We start from the raw sequence: 22,548 nt of genomic DNA on the forward strand, positions 1-22,548 counted from the left end.
TCTGGGTTCGATTCCCAGCTTGATATTTTTTGCCTGAATTCATAAATTTATTATTATAAAAATTTCGCATACAAATAATCAATTATTGAGCCGAATCAATGGGCTGGAAAAAAATAACTGCTTATTTCGTTACACATTTTTCTTATAAATATTTACGAAAATTATATATAAGTAAAGTTATCAGTTTGAGACTTGCGTCGAGTATAAAATAAATTAGTGAGCTTTCGAAACAAACTTTTTTATTTTTTTGACGTCAAGCAGATTAAAAAAATAAAAAAGTATAAATATGATAGGTAATTTATAGCTCAAAGTTTTTGTTTATAAGAACGTTAGAAGAAGTTTTCTCATTAACAAGAAAGTCCATAGGATTATTGCTAATTACTAATTTTTATTTTTTTGATTTTAAATCTTGTCTATGTTATATATATTTTTAATTAGTCAAAAAATCGCAGCCAAAATTATTTATGTAAAATTAAATTTCAATTTTGTAATAAATTCAGAAAGTGATAAACTGTCGGAAAGTTATTAGAAAATAAAGCCGCGGAAATAAATTTTTTTCGATACTCGATCTTTAAGGCCATCGAAAAGTTTTAAAAAATAATTATAGAAACGAGTTGACGAGCGGAAATTGAAGCTTAGTGAAGGAGCTTTACGATGATGTGTCAACCAGAATTAAGCTATGAAATTTCGGAAACAAGTTATTTAGAGAAAATTCAGAGGGAGTTTATTTTTACAAAAATTTAAAGAATCTTGTTGTACATAAAGATAAGACGATTTGAATTTTTTATATCTGAAAAATAAATATTTCGCTTAAGTCAAGCGAATAATACAACTTTAATGAATTGAAAAATCTTGTAAGCTTTGAAAATTTATTCATCTTTATGATTAGTAGTATAGTAAAAAAAGTTATTAGATTTTAAAGTGAACTTAGCATCCATCTTGGTAAGTGAGTTGATCATACGTGAGATTATGAAATTCTCTACTGTGTTCGAGTTTCTCGAGCGGAAAATAAAATGAAAAGAAAATTAAATCAATAGTTTGAAGGAAATCCAAGTGTGTCGCAATACTTTTTGAATGAGAGATTTTATAGTTTACGATTTTTTTATTTCACTTCTTATTGTTCTTATTTTGAGTAAATAAAAAAAATCGCGTTCAATTGCTATTGGGTCATAGCCTCAGCTAAAAAATTTTTTGTGAATAAATTTTTTACTTCCCGCTAAGAAAATTGGGAATTTTCGGGAAGTTATTGGTTTCGGTCCGATTTTCGAAAATCGAATGTGTAAGAGATTTGGACGTTTTGAGGTTCTAGGAAGCTATTGACTAATTTCAAGATGATGTCCGAGTGTATGTATATGTGTACGTACGTATGTATGTAAATATTCATAACTCTTGAACGGATGAACCGATTTTTATCGTCAAGGTGACATTCGACGTGGTTTGTTAATATCTTGAAGCTGTAAAAATTTGAGCTTAATTGGTAGGGTGCGTTTGAAGATATTTCAAAAAAAAAATTTTTTCAAAAATAATTTATTTTAATAACTTTTAATTTACTCGGTGGATTGATTCCAAAATCTAATCAACTCTAAAACTTTATAAGCCGCGTCGAATGCCACCAAAAAAATCAAAATCGGTTCATTCGTTCAAGAGAAACCGTTGACGAAAGAATTCAAAAAAAAAAATTTTTTTGGTTTTTTTGAATTTTCTCAAAAACGACTGGATAAATCAATCTCAAAATTTGATCAGCTTTAGAACTTGATAAAACACGTCGATTGCCACCTCAACCGTCTCAATCGGTCAATTCGTTTACGAGATATCGTTGATTACAAAAATAGTGAAAATCGTTTTTTTTCGGATATCTACAAAAAAATTGAATCATTCGATTTCAAAATCTAATCAGCTCTAGAACTTAATAAAACGCGCCGATTGCCGCCTCAACCATCAAAATCGGTTAATTCGTTCGCGAGATATCGTGGGAGAAAGAAATGGTAAAAAATGGTTTTTTTAAAAACAATGGCATTCAAAAGTATTTTCGAGCTCGAAGAGCTCGAAAATGTATTCACAATAATGTTTTCAAGCTCAAGGAGCTCAAAAATGTATTCACAATAATGTTTTCGAGGTTCTTGAGCTCGAAAACAGCGGGAAGTTTTGGGGCTGGCCCGCAGGGTCAACTGATAGACCGATTTTTTTATTAAAATTTATGTAAATTTTCAATATATATATTCTATAGCTATCATCTATTACTCGAATGTTGATATTTAATTTATTTTACATATTTGTTTTCAATTTCAACACAGAATTCAAACGTTTTTTTTGGTCAAAAGTAAAAAAGTAATCGCACTACTAGAGGTGATCAACTTACCCCATACTATTTCTATAAATTATATATAAATATTAAAAAAAAAAAACTTGGATTTTATTAATAAATAACGTCTGGTTTTACCCCATACTCATTTAATATCGATACTAGTATAATTATGAGATGAAAAAATACTGAATAATTTCGACGCACAATATTTTGATAAATAGATTTATAATTTCCATGTGGTATTTCATATTTTAATTATACAGCAGTAAATTATATCTGCGGTCCAGATCCAGATACTAATAAATAAAATTGAAATTAAACATCAGTCAACACAGATTCGAAGCCCACGTAGCTTTTGATTTATTTTCCCACACACGGTTCATTGTGAAAATAATCACGTACTTTGAAATGATAAATTTTTCAGAGTAAATGTAATAAAACACCGGCGTCGAATTCATTTACACTCAAATAAAAATAAATAAATAAATAAATAACATAAAATAAAACAGCGACTGTTGATAAAAATAGACATGAGAAGCTTACGAAATAAAGCGCTCGTCTCGTGCTATAAAAAATAAAAGAATCAAGTGAGCGTGTCTAATAAATTGTAATAGAAAAAAAATAAAGTTCAAGACAAAAAAAAATTCCACGGAATTTTTAGATTTCTTCCGCCAGATTACTGGAGACATTTTATTTAAACTACCAACTTATTTATTATTTTTTTTTTAATTTTCTCACATAAATTTACTAGAGTAAATAAAAAATATATTATAAAAATCTTCTCTAACATTAAAATAAAATTTTCTGTTAATATTTGACGGAATAATTTGCTGCAATAATCGTCGGATGTTTTTTTTTTATTCAATAAAAATTTTTTTACATGACGAGATGAACGAAAAAAATTAAAAGAATCTGTAAAAAAAAGTGAACGATGAACCATGTGACAATTAATAGCTGTCAAAGTTGGACCCGGTTAGTAATTTCGAACATTTACGGGAGATATCACTGAGACGGAAAGCGAAATTATCTCAAAGCTTCTCAATGTCTCACCTTTCAATTAGTACCAATGGGTATAATTGGTATCTATGGAAATAACTTTTGATTCGAGCATCAAATTCTCTGTCAATTATGAATTGATCTCGATTAAATTTATCGGTGAATAGAAATTGCGATCATTTTAATAATTGCTATCAAATGTCTCGTTAAAAAAATTCAAATTACTATCATAATCTATGATATTGAAGGAATAAGGAAATTTTAAGTGGCTTTTTTATAGGATAAATTATGGGGGGGGATAGGATTTTAAAATTATTTTTTTTTTATTTTTTTTCTGAATGAACAATATGTCGCGAATATTGTGTACAAATTTGAAATCAATCCGAGTAAAACTAACGGAGTTACAGCGTTTCAAATGACCGGCCGGTATACCTGATTTTTATACCTGCCCGACCTGCCCTTATATACCCCTAGTAGAAATCAGCTGCAATTTTCTTTGTTCTTCCGAATCCCTTTCTCCGGCTGTGTGTCTTTCAAAGGATGTAAACTGATAACTCAATATAAGTATAAAAATTCATATTCTTTTATTGATAGTTTATTTCAAATTTTCACAAATAAAAAACTTTAAATGGATTTTTTTGAAAACGTTATTTTTAAAGTCCGTGAACATCATAACTCAAAATGTACTAAACCGATCCTTTTGAAAATTTGAACATTACTTCTTCACATAAATCAACAGGTAACTACGAAGAGTTTTTTTTTGTTTTTCATTTTTTCCCATTTTTTAATAACAAATTAACCGCGATTTTTTGAGCTAAAATCGCGTTTTTCACTTCTAAATGCTGCAAAAAATCGAAAAAAAAAAAAAAACTCTTCGTGGTTACCTCGAGAAATACATCAACTTTAAAATGCATATCAATTTTTTTTTTCCGATGATCCGGTAACGAGTTATGATGTTCACCGCAAAACGACTTTTTTTCGAGGCGCCTCCGGAGATTCAACGTCACCGGCTTATTAATCAATATTTTTTGTTGAAAATTTTTTCTGATATTCTTTAAAAGTTGTACAATAATATGTGATTAAGTTTAATGAAATTATATTACTCATCTCGCCGGGAAAAATCACAAAAATATACTTTTTTTTTACCTTTAAAACCCTACCCCCCTTTCCCCTTAAGTGAAAGTATAAGGTATAAAAATTTTGAATTGATAGACAAAAGAGTTGAAATTACGTTTTTTCTCAGCTCAAACTATTTGGTAATTATTAACACAAGAGGAATTTAATTTATGTTAAATTTATGAACAATGGCAAGCTAAGTTTGGTTCTCTAAGCTGCTCCGGACGCATTAATTTACCGTATATTTGAGTCTTTGTTTTTCGGCTGTTAACTTTCATGTAAATAATTTAATATATGGAAGTATATACATATACTGCGAGCAAAGAGCCAAACTTGCTATAAATTAAAATTATCTGACATTGTTATAATTATGGTAAAATTTTTTTTGTTTTCAAGACAGCGCAATTAGAGATGTGCGAATAGTTAGAAATATTATTTCACTATTCAAATAATTTGAAAATGATTCGTCGAAAAATAATATTCAAAAGTTACTTAATAAAAAAGTGTAAAAAAAATGTTTGTTCACAATAAATTTAGATCTGGATTTTATCACGGAATTCAGATCGTGCACAAATATGAGTTTCATCATGAATTTGCTCCTACAACTTTTCGTCTCGTAAATCCGTATGAATTCTAAAAATGAATTATTACGGCTTCAAATTAGACTTGGGATGACTTCGATAAAAACGACTGAATTTTTACTATTATATATTAAATATTTTGTCAAATTTATCGATTCAGAAATTACCTATAAATTTCATTTATCAAGGACTTTATTTACGTACATCAGATTTGATTGTAAAATTAATTTAGTGTATGAACGTCAGATCACTCGGATAAAAATTTGACTGAGTCATAATTTTGTCGTGATTAAAATTGTTGATACAAATTCATGATGACCCGAATCAAGAAACAAATTCTAGTTTAGTCCTCAAAAGCCTCAATTCCTTTGATGTTTTATTTACTACCCAGAAAGTAACTCTACTTAAGTACTAAAATCCTCAATGAGAACTTTGAGGTCTAAATGTGAATAATTTATCGATTTTAAATCATAACTAAGATCTCAAAATTCTCAACGAATAAAAAGTTATATTTCGGACTTTGAAAAATTTTAGATACAAAAAGGAGGAGAGAATACGTCGAATGAAACTTTTGAGGTTCAAATGTGGATAAAATTATTCCTGTATGTTTTGAATATTTTGAGGCTCTCATCCAGATCATGTTATTCTAGTTTAGTCCTCAAAGTGGTAAAATTGGTCGTAACTACTACTTTGAGGACTAAACTACGATAACTTTCTTTACTGTTATCAATCTTAAAATTCTAAATTGATCCTCAAAAACCTCATTGAGAATTTTTAAACTTGAATCCGAATTTGTTTTGTGACTCGGGAAAGCCCGGGAAAAAAAGTTTACATCTGCCTAGATCAAGTTAGATGAAATTTGATCAGGTCTGATCAAATTTCATCTATGAATAGGTATGAACAAATCTGACTTGATCTGTTCAGATCAAAGTAGATCTAGGCTGACAGCTTTCTGCTTAAAAAACAGTCTGTCTAGATCTGAACAGATCTAATTTGATCTGGGAAAATATAGACAAAATGCAAATCTGAATTTTTTTTCTCGGGAAGTCATATTTGTATCACGATCTGAGTTTCGTGATGAAATTTAGATCTAAATTCGTTATGAATAAAATTTTTTTTACACGGGAAATTATGATTATTATTACTATGTAATTCTAATTGCTTATTACAGATGGTCAAAATGATGATAACTGTAGTAGCGGTATTTACAACTTGCTGGTTACCTTACAACATACTTCTGGTAAGTTTTTCACTCCCATTATTAAATTAAATTTATAGTAATTCATTTTTCGATTATAGTATAATACAAAATTTCCTTTATCAACTACACAATGACAAGCAAAATAAATAGAGAGCGATAGAGAAAGAGAAATATTTTATGATTTCAAAGGACTCAGTAATATTAAATTTCCTATTCAGGGGAATGAAAGAATATTTAGTAAATTAGGTCACAAAATTTGAAAGAACAGATTTATATTTCATTGTTGCAATTTTAATTCTCATACTAAATAACTTAATTGATCGCTTTGTAAATTACAAATCATCAGGATTGATTAATTTATTAATTACTAGAATTGATAGCAGTATTATTAACATTTGAGTGGAATCGTATCACTAGTAAATATACTGATGGTAAATTTTAAGTAATTAAAGTTAACTGAGTACTCAATTTAAAATTTGTAATTTAAAATTTTAAATTCACACCACTGGAATTCGTATTTTGAAATTAATTGAAAAACTTCATTATAATCGATGCAATCATTTATTGATGAAGTGATATGAGAAAAAGAATTTTCATTTTATTGTCAATAAAAATATTTATTTTTTTTAAGGGATGGAGTAAAATTAATTATTTTCTGTAATAATTTTGAAATTGAAACTTTAGTTTTTATATTTTAAAAATTAACTGAAATTAATTTTGACTTAAAAAATTTAGCGGTTTTAAATAGAAGCCAATTATTTAATAAAATAGTTAAATACTGTCAACATGATACCGCAGATAAAATTTAAATAAAACCACTAAATACTTTAGTAATCGATACCGACGTGGTAACGTAGAATTAATTGACCTTTAGAAAATTACCATCAATTCCAATTATGCCACGGTCATGCTATTGTCATTCTATACTCATTAAAATACTGACAATAACGATCGACATAACGTAAAAAATAAAATAAACCGGCATTTATCAGATCTTCGCTTTAACGAGTTTAGAGTTTCTGAAATTCCAACAAAATTTAATTTAACGTTACCTAAATAATTACACATCACCAATAATTTATACTCTATTACTTGACTATAAAACAAAAAAAAAATCGATCTATCGGTTGACCCTGTGGGCCAGCCCTAAAACTTTCCGCTATTCTCGAGCTTCTTGAGCTCGAAAACATTGTTGTGAATACGTTTTCGAGCTCGAAAATACTTTTGGATGCCATGGTTTTCGAAAAAAAAGTTTTTTACTATTTCTTTCATCAACGATATCTCTCAAATGAATTGACCGATTAAGACGGTTGAGGTGGCAATCGAAACGTATTATCAAGTTCTAAAGCTGATCAAATTTTAAAATTTATTTATCCAGTCGTTTTTGAGAAATTTCAAAAAAACTAAGAAAAAAATTTTTTTTTAATTCTTTCGTCAACGGTTTCTCTTGAACGAATGAACCGATTTTGATAAATGAGGTGGCATTCAACGCGGCTTAGAAAGTCGTAGAACTGATTAGATTTCGGAATCAATCCATCGAACAAATTAAAAATTATCAAAAAAAAACATTTTTGAAAAAATTTTATTTTTTAAATATCTTCGAACGCACTCCACTGATTGAGCTCAAATTTTTACAGCTTCTAGATATTAACAAGCCGCGTCGAATGACACCTCAACGATCAAAATCGGTCCACCCGTCCAAGAGTTACAGATATTTACATACATACGTACGTGCGTACGTACACACATCCATACACTCGTACATCATCTTGAAATGGTGTCACGCTTAAGTAACCGCAGACAAAATAGCCGCGACAATATAACCAACGACAAAATAACCGACGACAAAACACACAAAAACCATGATAAAAGAGCGGTTATTTTATCTTTGGTTGAACTGTTACGCAACCCTTGGAATCAGTCAGAATAACTTCCTAGAACCTCAAAACGTCAAGATCTGATAGAAATTCGATTTTAGAAAACTGGACCGAATCCCATAACTTCGCGAATTAAATTAAAGTAAATTAAAAATTTATCATTTTCTTAGCGGGAAGTTAAAAATTACTTTTTTTCAAATCAACATTCAAAAAAATTTTATTTTAAAACCCGAATGTATAAATATCGAAATAATTCTACGGAGCGTAATGCCCGATATAAATTAAATTAATTCCAATTCAGTGAAACAATTTATATAAAATAGCGATGCGGAAATTTAGTCATAAAGCATGAATTTTTTTTTTCAATTTCTGAATTTAAACAATAAATTAAATTGAAAAATTTCTGCTAAAAATCAATGGGAGAAAAACATTTGAAAATATTTGTGTTCATAGTTATTACTCTATAATAATGAAGGCGTTTCAAGCTGGAGTGGATTACCATTCATTTGGGCTGCTCTTCACTGGCTCGCGATGTCTCATTCTTGTTACAATCCTGTCATATATTGTTGGATGAATGCCAGATTTAGAACAGGGTTCATAACAGCACTTAGTAGAATACCAGGACTGAGTAGATATCTTAAAGATTCACGAATTAATACTCATCATCATAGTGATATTCCTGGCATGGCACTTGCAGGTAATCGAATTTATGTGGTTCATTATTTATTTATAAAATGTAAATTAAGTTATTTTGTTTTTTTTTTAATTTTTCAAGTGACAATGGAACTTTAAAAACTTCTAGCATCTGAGCTATTGGGTTTACATAAAAACTGATAAGGACCTTTTTTGTAGCAAATTAAATTTTCTACAAAAATATTCATTATCAATTTTACTGTATCTCTACTAGTTTAGCGGGAATTTAAACTCAAAGTAATCAAGACATATTTCATTTTTTAATAATAACTTAAATAGTAACTTTAAAAATTTCTAGGGCCTTAACTATTGGGTTTACATGAAAATTTATACAGATCTTTTTTTTAGAGAATTTAATTTCCTACAAAATTGTTCATCATCATTTTTACCGTATCTCTAATATTTTAGTGAGAATTTTAATTTTTACAAAAAATTTAATCCGTACAGTGAAATGTTCGCATGTACGGAAACTCGATAACTCCCAAAATAATCGATTTATTGACTTCATTTTTTCTCAATTTATTTTGTAACAGTTTTTAACACAGTCCTATAACTAATTAACGATTAAACCCCGGTTAAATTATTTTAAATAAATAAATATAAATAAAATTGCTATTATAATTTTGAAACGAAAAATTTTTTCAGGAGTTGACGGTGCCAATAATTCAGTATTAAAACGTATCAACACATGTACGACGTACGTAAGTGTAAGAAGAAAAGCTGGTTCGAATCACGGGATGCCCGTACGAAGTGCCAGCTTCCGACACACGGATACTTTTAAGCCTGCAAGTAGTCAACCGCAACGACATTTTATTAAGCTCGAGTCTCAACACGAAGAGTCCATTTAATTTAAATTATAAGAGGACAATCATCTATATCTGATCTATACACTGAGAGAACAATTTGTTTGAGCCAAACAAATAGATTTGTTTGACTAAATGAAATCATTCATTTCATTGAAATGAACCATATCTTTGTCTTAAATAAATACTGATTGAATCCATTCAAATATGGGATTTATTTGCCTGAAACAAATCTTATTTGGCTCAAATAAATTGTTCTTCAAGTGTACGTACATATATATACCCGGAAATAAATTTTCTTTGAAAATTACCGTTAAATTCATTGTAATCGTGGGACATAATGCGGTGCTTTTATTTATTACCATTTTTGAAATAAAAATTACGAAAAAATTTATTTATTTTGTGCACTCAGAAAATTAAATAATAGGAGTTACTATTTAGTGATGGTAAAATTTTTAGTCAATCATTTTTTCGATTTGATAGTAGTGAATACCATCTAGATGATTGCGATTATCATACACATGATAATTGTTACAATCTAGATGATTTATGCAATCATCTAGATGGTATTAACTACTATCAGATTGAAAAAATGATTGACTAAAAATTTTACCATCACTAGATAGTTACTCCTATTATTTAATTTTCTGAGTGTGGTAGACTTCATAAAATTTACTGACAACCGAATAAAATTTACAGTAGGCTACGGTAAAATTTGTTGAAAAAAGTTAAAAATTATCTCACTTACTGACAAATGATTAGATCGTGTCATTCGTCTTACGATTACAGTGAATTTAACGGTAATTTTTGAAGAAAATTTATTTCCGTGTAGATTGGTAGTAAATTTTATATAAATTTTTTAAAATAAAATTTATATCTGTTAATTAAATACAGAGTTTAGTACAAAGATAATTATATTTTTAAGTTTATTGAGTCCGTCAGTGCAGTAAATTTTTTATTGTTATAATTTATTTAAAAAATACCCTAATAGCCAATTTAGCTTGAAATTGACAGTAATTTGACATTGGAATTGCCTGAAATTTGCTAACAATTTGACAGCAAGAGTTGGAAAGAAAAATTTGCGGTTAATTTTTGCTCAATTTAGAGGTAACTTTTTGCTAGAAAAAAACAATCGGTAATGTTAATTTTTACCATTTCAGAAAGTAAGCAAATTTAGACTTAAAAATGTCTACAATTTGATGTACCTGAAAAGCAGAATGTTTTTCGTGGAATAAAAATGAAAAGTAAAAAATCAATTGGATCTAGAATTCAGAAATCTTTCGCATAAGTACTAGTATGTCAGCCAAAAATTGCGGCCGACCCCAATTACCCCTTAAGTCACCTTTAAGCAGTCATATTACAAAAAATTTTTCATTTTCGTTGCGCAAAACGTTCCTATCTTCAGGTACATACAGTTTGACGGTACAAAAAATACTTAACAATTTTTCAAGTCAAATTAACAATACACTGGAAAAAATCCGGAGTGAATTCGGATTGAAATTAAATCCGAATTCACTCCGCCACTCGGAGTTCCGGAGTTTTAAAAAAAACCACTCCGCATGCGGAGTGAATTGGGAGTTTTTTTTTAGCGGAGTGATTGCGGAGTGACGCGGATTTTATTTTACTCACAATTCACTCCGGTCCGGAGTTTTAATACTTAAATAAATTTATATTAATTTATATTAAACTGTTAAATAATGTGTGTGTGTGCATGTGTGTGTTCGGGTGTGTGCAGGTGTTTACGTTCGTGTGTGCGTGTGTGTGCAAATGTGTGCGTGCGCGTGTTTGGGTGCGAGTGTGAGTGTGTGTCTAAATATGTGTGTGCGTGTGTGTGTGCGTATCAGCTGATCAATAATGTAATACGCGAGTTTTTACTTCGATTTTATTGAGTGGAGTTATTTTTTATTAATAATATTTACAAAACTCCGCTCCGGAGTGAATTTCACTCCGCAGGGGAGTGAATAATTAAAATTTCATTCACTCCGCATTCACTCCGGATTTAATCCGCATTCACTCCGCGAATTTTTCACAGTGTAAATTGATATAAAAATTTACCGGAAAATTGACGACAAATTTTTTCTAGTTAACTTTTGAAGCGAATTTGCATTCTAATTCGGGTAGTAAATTTACGTTAAATTGCACATAAATTGTCGTCAAAAACGGAAGAGTCCAAAGTTGACGGACATTTGACATAAAATTTGTGTGGGAACTTTTGTGAAGTAAACTTTTGCTAAAGCAAACTGTGCTATTAGGGTAAATTATTTATAATTGTTGTATGAAAAAAATTGATTAATAGTTAATATATAGATATTATTAATTTTAAGAGTTGAGTTTGACATAAGTAATTAATAAATGTTTGAATCTGATATATATTATATATATACGTAAATGAAGTTTAAGAAAAAATTTAATTGTCATATTTTTTTTCGTACCTTATATTTTATGGTTGCGGGAAAAAATATTTTGGAGCAATAAAATATTTTTTTTATTAATTACAACTGATAAAAAATATAAATAATGTAATTATTTGAAAAATAAAATTATCTAATCCGTCTTCAAGTTTTGTGAGTAAATAAAAAATTTAATGCTCTATAAATAAAAAAAAAAGTAACAATAATTAAAAAAATGTTAACGAACTGAATGTACTTACATAAGTATCATTCGTTCATTTATTTATAGAAAAAAAAACTTTTTTTTGTCATTAAAAAAATTGTTAACGATTGTACTTAATAAATTCTGTAAAAAAATAATTTAAAAAAGAGATCGTAAATATTGAAGAGATAAAAAATTTGTTGTGAAAATGAAAAAGAAAAAAATGTAAATAATTGTTTTTATTTAACAAAAAAAAATATATATATACTAATACATGTAAGGATTATTGTTAACGCAAAATGAATCGAAATTCGAAAATAAATACATGTTACAATTAAAATAACAGTAATGATTTGTAATTGGATGTATTTAATTAACTACTTATAAACATAAATTTATAATCAGATCATTGAATCGTTGACATTTTTATTATTATTTAATATTTTAGTAAAATATTTTTCGTTATTAATTAATTATATAATTAATCATTTTTAGGAATGTTCAATAACAACATAATTATTTTTTTTCTGTGGTTTTAAATATTTCAAGAAATAAAATAAAATTTATGATACTGAAGTTAGCAGACAATTAAAAATTTTTGGATTTTTTTTTAAACAATTAAATTTGAAGAAAAAAAAAAACTAAAAATGTGCACATGTAGAAAATTTAAAAGACTACAAGTGCTTTTTTTTAATATTTTTTTTTTTTATAATTTATCTTTTCTTTTAAAATCCAAAAATTATTAGACGTTGACTAATTTCAGTATCATTAAAATTTCATATATTTCTTTAGGAAAAACAGATCAAAATTTTCAATATTATAATTAAATTTTTTTTTACTCCAAGTATTGACCGTCCAGAAAAAAATAATTAAGATCTGAGATCTGATTAGATCAAATAAGATCTAATTTGAACTAATGTTAGATCTATTTAGATCTGCTCACATTTGTCTAGATCTAAAATCTAGAATTAAAAAAAATTTTTCTTAATCATTTTACTATAAAAATTTTTTTTTATCTGATAAATTGAACACTAAATATATAAAGATCTAACATAGATCTGAGTAGAATTAAAAATTTAAGTCACCGTAGATAAAAATAATTTTCTCTTTTAATTAAATTTTATTCCCCTGCCCTGCTTACCCCATTCTCATATATATGTGTATATAATATGTATTTGGTATTTGAATCTGTTCAAAATGTATCACATATGCACTTGAAACAATGAACAATATGTAAATGAAACAATGAATAAATAATTATTTATCTATAATTTAGTTGACAATCCCAAAGATTGTCGTAAAATTTCTAGTGTCTCGGGATTGCGGAACGCAATTAAACCTCCGGTGTTTGAGTGTTTTGATTCATCGCCCTCGTTATATATTAGTTGAGAGTCATTTTGGGTGTCACCGTGCTCGTTATTTATTGTAAATTTTTTAAAATCAATAATACCGCCACCGAGGGATCGCAGAATAGCATGAGGGCCACACGTGTCCCATTTGTATGTTGACTTTTTTGAGAGAATATATGCATCTGCTTGACCAATTGCCACAGTCAATATTTTATATCCAGCACCTGCAACTTCTATTAATTTAAATCCGCAATTACTCAGCTTTGCTTTTACATTTGGATCTTCGTAACGACTCAATACTACTGTTTTATTTTGCACAAGTGAGTTTTCAAGTGACGAATGACTTTTTTCCGATGAATAAATACCCCAGTAACAATTTCCTCGCCATCTAAATTAAATATCATGGATCAATTTCATGTATGAGTAGAAAAATAATAAAATTTTTTTGTAAAAAAGAGAATCTGATAAATATTTTTTTTTTTTTTATTTTATTATGACTAAAATTTCATAGACTCGAAATTATGACATTTAAGTAAAAATGTAAAGAGACCTTTTTTACGGAAAATTTAATTTCCTACAAAATTGTTTGTTATCATTTTTATCGTATCTTCAAGATTTTGTCCAAAATTTAAATTCCAAGTCATTAAGAAAATTCATGAATTTTCTAACAAAAATTTTGATAGTAACTTTTGAATTCACTAGTGTCCAAACTATCAAGTTTAGATCAAAGTTCAAAAGGACCTTTTTTATAGAGAATTTAATTTCCTACAAAATAATCTCTTATTATTTTTATCGAATCTTCAATATTTTATCCAAAATTTAAATTCAAAGTCATTAAGAAAAATCATGAATTTTCTACCAATAATTTTGATAGTAACTTTTAAATTTACTAGTGTTCAAACTATCAAGTTTCCATAAAAGTTCAAAAAGACCTTTTTTATAGAGAATTTAATTCCCTACAAAATTATTTCTCATCGTTTTTATCGTATCTTGAATATTTTATCCACAATTTAAATGCAGTCATTAAAAAAAATTATGAATTTTCTAACAAAAATTTTGATAGTAACTTTTAAATTCATTAGTGTCCAAACTATCAAGTTGACATAAAAGTTTAAAAAGACCTTTTTTATAGAGAATTTAATTTCCTACAAAATTTCTCTCTTTAATTTTTGTCGTATCTTCCATAGTTTATCCATAATTTGAATCCAAAATAAATTATTTATCATTTCGATCATCGATTTCTCTGTTTTTCTATAAAAAATTTAAAAACAACAATTACTATTATAACTTACCGTGAATTTTCGTAAGTAAAAAAAGGTTGATTAACGACACCCAAGACAGGAAGACCATTACTTTTAAGATAAGCGCCAATGAGAACAGTAACGCATTTCAATCCGCTTAAATGCAGGTCCGTTGCCTCATCAATAATCGTATTGGCATTAATGTAATCAGCCGTTGAATCTATTAATAAAATTATCGATCAGTTTATTAATAGAATTACATTTATAAATTCCTTCTTACGTGCATTCTCACACGCTTTTTCCATTTTTTAACGAACATTAAATAATTATAAATAAATAAAGAAAATTATTTTACCAATCGGATCAATCCAAATTCCCAAGTCATTGATATCAATATCAATATTATGATTGTCAAAATAATTAACATCAACAACTGGACTTATTTCAGTTAATTCAATATCTCGATGAATTTCCATTGCAAGTAAACCAGCTGTCTCAATATCGTCATCTAATACTTGCGATAATAAATTTTTCGTTTCATCGCATGTCGAACATACTTGAACGATAACGGTTTTGTCGAGTGTATTACTAAATACATTTGTTTCTTCACCTTTAACCATTTGAGCTAATTCTGGAAACTATAAATAATTATATATTTTTTTTTTTCATTCATTCAATTAAATTTTTAATTATTTAATCTAATTATTATTATTATTATTATTATTATTATTATTATTGTTATTATTATTATTATTATTATTATTATTATTATTATTATTATTATTATTATTATTATTATTATTATTATTAGTATCATTAATATTATTGTTATTATTATTATTATTTACCTCTACTCCAATGTCATGACGAATAGTTTCTTGAATAAGAACATCAGCGAGTGTTTTAAAATCACGAAAAAATCGCGGGTTTTTTTCATCATCACATTTTTCTTGAATTAATAATCGAAATAATGAGTCATTTTGTCGACACGCACGTGCAATATTTGCAGCTTTTTCCGATGATTTTAATAATAAATGTAATAATTTTATTACATCTTTCATTTTTTCAATTTTTTAATTCCTTGTAATTTAAAAAAAAAAAAAAATAAACAATAAATAATTTTATTATTTTGTAAACGTGAAGCCTAAGGAATGCGCGACCTTGCGCGAGCGGTTATCGATCGTAATTAAAGTAAAAATAAAAACAATTAATTTTTTAAAAAATAATTTAATGAATTATTGCAATAATTTAATTATATTTTTTATGATTACGATTTTTTTGTTAAAATTTACTGGGATTCAAAAAATAATTGAATGGTTATTTATTAGTAGTAGTAGTGATTGAACTAGAGGATATGGGACTAAATTTTTGAAAAATAATTTACCTTTTTGTTAATAAATATATAGAAAGCCGAGCTATTGTTGTAATAGAGTTTTATGGCTGCGATTGCCGCCTAATCACTAAAATCGGGACTTTTGTTTGAAGTTTGCCGCGAAGAATTGCCAATTTGAAAATATTATTTAATAAATGATTTTTCTGGGAATTTTATGTCGCGGTTGTACACTAGGTGGGAGAGTAAACGCGGTAAGTTTGAATTAAATTTATGGAGACTAAAGAAATATGTATAAAATGCAGACTAGACGAATGTCTAACGCAGACGAATGCTCGAAGGCAGACAGAGTATAGAAGAGACTCTTGGAAATTTTTCTAGTAACTGAATTACAGTTTTTATCTTAACGGAAGAGGGAGAAAAATTTTAGTACAGTGGGAGTAATTAGCAATAGTAGAAGGGGAAATAAGAACTGGGGATTTAAAACCCAGGCTGAGATTGACGGGCCCGTAAGTAGGAAAATTTAGGGAAGGGAAAATTTGGTAATTAAGTGACTAATGAGAACATAAATTGGAGATTAAGAACAACATGGATGAGAAGACATGAGAGTGTAAAATGGTTTGACGACAAAGACTTAAGCCGAGTGAAAATTAAATGCTTAAAAGTAATTTAGAAAAATGTTGAAGTCTGGACAGAGATTATATGTTGCGCGATCTTAAATGAAAAGTCTAGACATAATTTTGGCCTAATGGGTTTTAAGACAGTAAAATACTTTTCTGAAAGTGAAATCAGGAAAAATCTTAAGTATGAAATAGTTAAACTACTGATAAGTAGAAAAAGGGGAATAAGTACAAACAAATTTTTGAATTATCAACTTCCCGCTATAAAAATTTAAAATAAAAAAAAAAGGGAAGTTATGGGTTTCGGTTCAATTTTTGAAAATCGAGTTTTCATCAGACATCGAGGTTTTGAGATCCTTGGAAGCTATTCTGACTATTTTTAGATGGTCTATGTCTGGTTTTCTGAGCTCGAAAACAGCGAAAAGTTGAGTCGGCCCACAAGGTCAACCGTTTTACAGATTTTTATTTTTGCAACTTTCGGCCGTATTAATCAAATTTTTTTTTATTTAAATTTTCCGCGCGTATACCCAAAAGGGAGAGGAAACTGTTTCCTGTAAAAAGAAGGCAGACTTCAGTCTCGTTTTACGAATTTCACTTTTCTACTTTTGTGTTAAATTAGACAATTTGCTAATTAGAACGTCGTTATGCTTCTTCTCTACAAAATTTACTGTAATAATAATCATTAGATAATTTTCCAAAAAATAGAAAAAAAAAAAAAAAAAACAAGTTCGTAGAATTTCATTTAAAATGCCGAGCGTTTCTCACAAAATTCAAATTTCCCGCCAATTCTAGTAACTCTCAGTCCTCTAGTTATTTCTTTTCACGTTTTGGTAACTTGTCAGCAATTAAGTTTGTCGACACCAACTGTCGATCTATCGAGTCTATTATATCGATATATATATGTCATACATCATAAATACATATATATACAAAACAGGTGACGACTAGTGTCATTCTCTCGTAGTAATTTCATAATACGCCATTTTCTTTGTGTGCAGTTAGTGATCTTTCCACGAAATAAAAAATTTTTTTTTAATCGTTCTATCAACAAACAACTACAGGTAAATGTTAATTATCATAATTAACAGTACCCTTATTAATACTAGTAATCATATCACTAATTACCTATAATTAAACACTCAATTTATTGTCATTTATCGTAGGAATTGTCAAGTCTTACAAGAATAAATTGAAAGTCAACCACTTGTGTTGACAGATTTCGAGTTTTATTTTATTTTTTTAAAAAATACCAACACCTTCAATTTATACTTAAGTTCCAGTCGTTTTTCTACCCTATAAATATTTAACATATGTATATTCTTTGTTTTTATTAGTATATTAAAACAATAAATGAAATAGTTGCTTTTAATGGTTTAATAGACGGAAGTATTTTTTTAATTTCTTTCTTTCTTTCTTTTTTTTTTTTATTATTGACTACTACGTCATTGCAAGGGGAGTATGACTTGTACACTTTATTGCTAGATGATTCATTAATAAAATATCGGTTGTTTATTTAAAAAATAATAAACTATTTTAAATTATTTGTAAACAGTAGAATTAAATTGTGAATTTAAAAAAAAATACTTTCTCTCGCGTCACTTTCTAAACACAATTATTATTTTTTTTTATTATTATTATTATTGTTGTTGGTTTAGATATTTCATTATTAGTTTTTGTTTTAAATTTATTTTATGACACTGAAGTTAGATGACGTCTTATAAGTTTTGGATTTTTGTCGAAACGATAAAATACAAAAAAAGAAATATTTAAAAAAATTCCACTCATAGTTTTTTTAATTTTTTACATGTGCATATTTTTAGTTTTTTTTTTTTTAAATCATTTGGTGAAAAAAAATTCGAAAATTGTTAATTTCAAGATACTCAAGTTAGCTGACGTTTGATAATTTTTGGATTTTTTTTTAAACAATAAATTATAAAAAAAAAAATTTTTGAAAAAATTGCACCTATAGTTTATTAAATTTTCTACATGTTCATATTTTTATACTTATTTTTTTTTAAAATTAAGTCGTTGAAACAAAAATTTGAAAATTTTTAACTGCCTGCTAACTTCAGGATCATAATTTCAAGATCATATTTATTTTGAATGAGTGTGAATACAGCAGACATCAGACAAATTTAAAATTATTAATAGAGTAAATAAATAATAAAATTAAATTAAAAAATTAATAAGTGCATTTTTTATAAATGTTTTTTTTTTAATTATTTATAATTTTAAATTTGTCTGATAACTGCTACATTCACACTCATTTATTTTGACTTTTTTTTTTAAATAAAATAGTTTTCTTTTTAAGATCAATTATTGGTTTTGTTTACTGTACTCCAATTTAAAAAATTATTTATTCAGTTAAAACAAAATAAATAATAATAATAATAATTTTTGAACTGAGTGAAAAAGTAATTAAACTAAAAAAGACAAGATAACTAAGAAAATATTTAAAATATCAAAAAAATATATGAGATCATTTTTTTGAGTAATAAAATTCTCTACAAAAAAGATCTGATTAACTTTTTTCTTAAAACTAATACTTAAGGCTGTAGCATTAAAAGTTCATCAGAAAAATCTTATTGTCATACTAAAAATTAAAAACGCAGGTGTAAAAATAAAAATTGTGCCTCTAATATAAAAAATATCAAAAAAGTTTATGAAATCTTTTTTGTAGCCCTGGAAATCCTCTACAAAAAAGATCTGATTAACTTTTTTCCTAAAACTGATACTTGAGGCTGCAGCATTAAAAGTTCATCAGACAAATTTTTGTTATCATACTAAAAATTAAAAATGCTGATCTAAAAATATAAATTCTACCTCTACTATAAAAAATATCAAAAAACTTTATGAGATCTTTTTTGTAGCTCTGAAAATTCTCTTCAAAATTTATTCGAACAACTTTTCTCTAAAACAAATATTTAATTAATTTAATAGACAGTTCAATTTTTTTTTTTGTCTGCAATAACAACAATAGATAATCTCATAAATAATTACTAGTACAAAGCCTTTATCGACACACATGCGTCACTGAAATCTTGTTTAGGATTATTATAAAAATATACATGTGTTGAGTAAGAATTATATTTTACTCAAACAACTTTTTTCTAATTACTTATTACTCCATTTTGTTAGATAAATTCCGATTCTGAAGTTAACAGACAATTAAAAATTGTCCGATTTTTTTTAAACCAATCAATAAAAAAAAAAAAAAATCAAACTAAAAATATGCACATGTAAAAAATAAAAAAACTATAGGTGCGATTTTTTAAAATATTTTTTTTTTATAATTTATCGTTTTTAAAAAAATCAAAAAATTATCAAACGTCCGCTAACTTCAGTATCATAAATGAATTTTATCAATAATTTGTACTGAACAATTGATATTTTACTTATTTTTTACTCATATATCTGACTATTTATTTGAATAATAAAATAAAATAAATGATTCTTTCTTTTATAGAAAAGCTTTAAATTTGAAAATGGCATCACGTAAGAAAGTTCTACTCAAAGTTATTATTCTTGGAGATTCTGGGGTTGGTAAAACATCACTAATGAATCAGTATGTAAACAAAAAATTTAGTAACCAGTACAAAGCAACGATTGGAGCTGATTTTTTGACTAAAGAAGTTATGGTTGACGATAGGATAGTTACCATGCAGGTAATCATTTTTTTATAATTAATAAATTTATTAATTTACTGGTTGACTATTTATTTAATTGCTTAAAAATAAAGATTTGGGACACTGCGGGACAAGAAAGATTTCAATCACTGGGAGTTGCATTTTACCGAGGCGCTGATTGTTGCGTGTTAGTGTTCGATGTCGCAGCCCCAACGTCCTTTAAATCATTGGACTCATGGCGAGACGAATTTTTAATCCAAGCGTCACCCAGGGACCCCGATAATTTTCCATTTGTCGTGTTGGGTAATAAAGTCGACCTTGAGAACAGAGCCGTAAGTTTTTTATTTACTCCGATCTATTTATACCCATCATCTTTGCCTTTTATGACAATGTTTTATTTTTTTTTCTTTCTTTATTATTTTATTTATTTCGGTAATTGGTTACTTATTTTTGTGTAGGTCTCGAGCAAGAGAGCACACCAATGGTGTCAATCAAAAAATAATATCCCGTACTTTGAAACGAGCGCTAAAGAAGCTATTAATGTCGAGCAAGCTTTTCAGACGATAGCTAAAAATGCTTTGGCTCAAGAGAGTGAGGTAATTTTTTTTTAATTTAAATTTTTAATTCAAATAATTTTGTTTTTATGGAAAGATAGAAAATTGAAAGATCTTTAAAATGAGTACCCACAACTTATATTTATTATCAATTCCTAAGACTCATATATTTATATATATATCAAAATATATATAAATCATGTAAAATATTTTCACTGAAAGGTTTAAAATTTCAAGCTCTTTAAAATGAGTACTCACAACTTATATTTATTATCAATTCCTAAGACTCATATATTTATATATATCAAAATATATATAAATCATGGAAAATACTTTCACTGGAAGATATAAAATTCCACGCTCTTTAAAATGAGTACCCACAAGCCATACTTAGCAGTAGTTCCCAAATTATATATTTATATATATCAAAATATATATATGTTAGCGACTAAAAATAAGTATGGCTTGTGGGTATTCGTTTGAAAGCGCTCGGAATTTCCTACTCAACAAGACAAAAAAAAATACTCAAACATATTTTTGACACATGAATTATAAGAATAACAATAAAAAATGTTTTTCAGGTTGAACTTTATAACGAATTTCCCGATCAAATAAAGCTTACCAACGATCAAAGAACTAATGGCAAAGGTGACTCGTGTGCCTGCTAGAATATCACGGGGCAGATATTAATTATGGTAAATCATAAATAAAAAAAACAAAAACAAAAAGAAAAAGTAAAGTAAAAAAATATAAACACAAAGATAATGAGATTGTACGGTCAGTGTGCTCTCTGCGTGTTTAAAACTGTGAGGATCATCGCAACGAGGGTGAAATTAATAAACAAAATAACAATAAAAATAATAAATAAATAAATTAAATATAATCACAGCAATTAAGTAAAAAAAAAAAAAGGAAATTAAATAAATAAAATCTCGGTGCTTTGTTAACTCACTTATAAAATAATATAATAATTAAACACGAGAATAAAAATAATAAAATAAGAGACCAGTTTTTTCAAATGTACGATAAAGTGAATTGAAAAAATATTCGATGAATTTTTATCTAGATGCAAATCGATTAATCGGTAATAATTAAAATAATGATATTTAAATAAGTAATACTTGAAATATATATTATTTAGTTGATTATATAATGATAATAATTATTATTGTTATTATTAATTAATTAATTAATTATTAAAAGATAAATTTTTATTTTTATCACCAAAAATAAATTCTGGAATTATTTCTTTACTTTAAATAAATCGTAAGCTAAGTACACAGTACATCTTATATATTTAGGAAAATTTAATTTTTTTTTTTTGTATTTTAAATATAAATATTTTTTTTTTAACCTGTAGTTTGTTGATAAAAAAATTAAAATAATAATAAATGTTTCACATATAAATTATTAGAGATTTAAAGTAATAGTTATTTCTATAGAGAAACAATAACTCAAATTACTGTTATTATTATTTTTTTTTTTTTGATTGCTAAATTTTTTTCAATTGTTACAAATATTTCTGGACTCGTAAAATTGTATTTTGTTACAGAATAAAGAACATGGCGTTTTATTTACTACAAAATTTTTTTCTTTTATTAAAAATCAAAAATTATGAAACTTATATTTTGTTTAGATAAAAGATGTATATAAAATTTTTTATT

At 27.0% G+C, this 22,548-nt stretch overlaps 3 protein-coding genes across 3 annotated transcripts in view; 2 read left to right on the top strand and 1 right to left on the bottom strand.

Moving 5' to 3' along the window:
• LOC130670891 (RYamide receptor) overlaps nucleotides 1-9,996 on the top strand; it is a 57,505-nt gene extending 47,509 nt beyond the window's left edge. Inside the window, exons 5-7 of the mRNA XM_057474502.1 lie at nucleotides 6,170-6,238; nucleotides 8,530-8,773; nucleotides 9,415-9,996. Of these exons, the coding sequence (XP_057330485.1) occupies nucleotides 6,170-6,238; nucleotides 8,530-8,773; nucleotides 9,415-9,617 (516 nt within the window). The 3' untranslated portion in view covers nucleotides 9,618-9,996. The remainder of the gene's footprint in view (nucleotides 1-6,169; nucleotides 6,239-8,529; nucleotides 8,774-9,414) is intronic.
• Nucleotides 9,997-12,900: 2,904 nt separating this feature from the next.
• Nucleotides 12,901-16,416, bottom strand: LOC130670894 (inositol polyphosphate 1-phosphatase). Its single transcript, XM_057474507.1, has 5 exons — nucleotides 16,139-16,416; nucleotides 15,603-15,834; nucleotides 15,110-15,392; nucleotides 14,806-14,974; nucleotides 12,901-13,901 (listed from the first exon to the last, which is right to left on the bottom strand). Exons 2-5 carry the CDS (start codon nucleotides 15,813-15,815, stop codon nucleotides 13,430-13,432), a joined length of 1,137 nt encoding a protein of 378 aa, XP_057330490.1. The 5' UTR covers nucleotides 15,816-15,834; nucleotides 16,139-16,416; the 3' UTR covers nucleotides 12,901-13,429.
• A 1,196-nt stretch (nucleotides 16,417-17,612) lies between these two features.
• Nucleotides 17,613-21,618, top strand: LOC130670899 (ras-related protein rab7). The gene is made up of 5 exons (XM_057474515.1): nucleotides 17,613-17,765; nucleotides 20,171-20,369; nucleotides 20,444-20,662; nucleotides 20,789-20,926; nucleotides 21,466-21,618. The coding sequence occupies exons 2-5, from the start codon at nucleotides 20,190-20,192 to the stop codon at nucleotides 21,550-21,552; spliced, it is 624 nt and encodes a 207-aa protein (XP_057330498.1). The 5' UTR covers nucleotides 17,613-17,765; nucleotides 20,171-20,189; the 3' UTR covers nucleotides 21,553-21,618.
• The last annotated feature ends 930 nt before the right edge of the window (nucleotides 21,619-22,548 follow it).

This window comes from Microplitis mediator, chromosome 7 (genome assembly GCF_029852145.1).
Source record: "Microplitis mediator isolate UGA2020A chromosome 7, iyMicMedi2.1, whole genome shotgun sequence".
NCBI lineage: Eukaryota > Metazoa > Arthropoda > Insecta > Hymenoptera > Braconidae > Microplitis > Microplitis mediator.

What these genes read in the sequence shown, in the direction of transcription:
- LOC130670894 (XM_057474507.1), bottom strand. Translation starts at nt 15,815, where the DNA reads ATGAAAGATGTAATAAAATTATTACATTTATTATTAAAATCATCGGAA. An exon ending in AATTTGGATTGATCCGATTG is followed by an intron (nt 14,975 to 15,109) that starts GTAAAATAATTT and finishes TTTTATTAATAG; the next exon opens with ATTCAACGGCTGATTACATT. An exon ending in TTTACTTACGAAAATTCACG is followed by an intron (nt 13,902 to 14,805) that starts GTAAGTTATAAT and finishes TATTTAATTTAG; the next exon opens with ATGGCGAGGAAATTGTTACT.
- LOC130670899 (XM_057474515.1), top strand. Translation starts at nt 20,190, where the DNA reads ATGGCATCACGTAAGAAAGTTCTACTCAAAGTTATTATTCTTGGAGAT. An exon ending in ATAGGATAGTTACCATGCAG is followed by an intron (nt 20,370 to 20,443) that starts GTAATCATTTTT and finishes TTAAAAATAAAG; the next exon opens with ATTTGGGACACTGCGGGACA. An exon ending in TCGACCTTGAGAACAGAGCC is followed by an intron (nt 20,663 to 20,788) that starts GTAAGTTTTTTA and finishes ATTTTTGTGTAG; the next exon opens with GTCTCGAGCAAGAGAGCACA.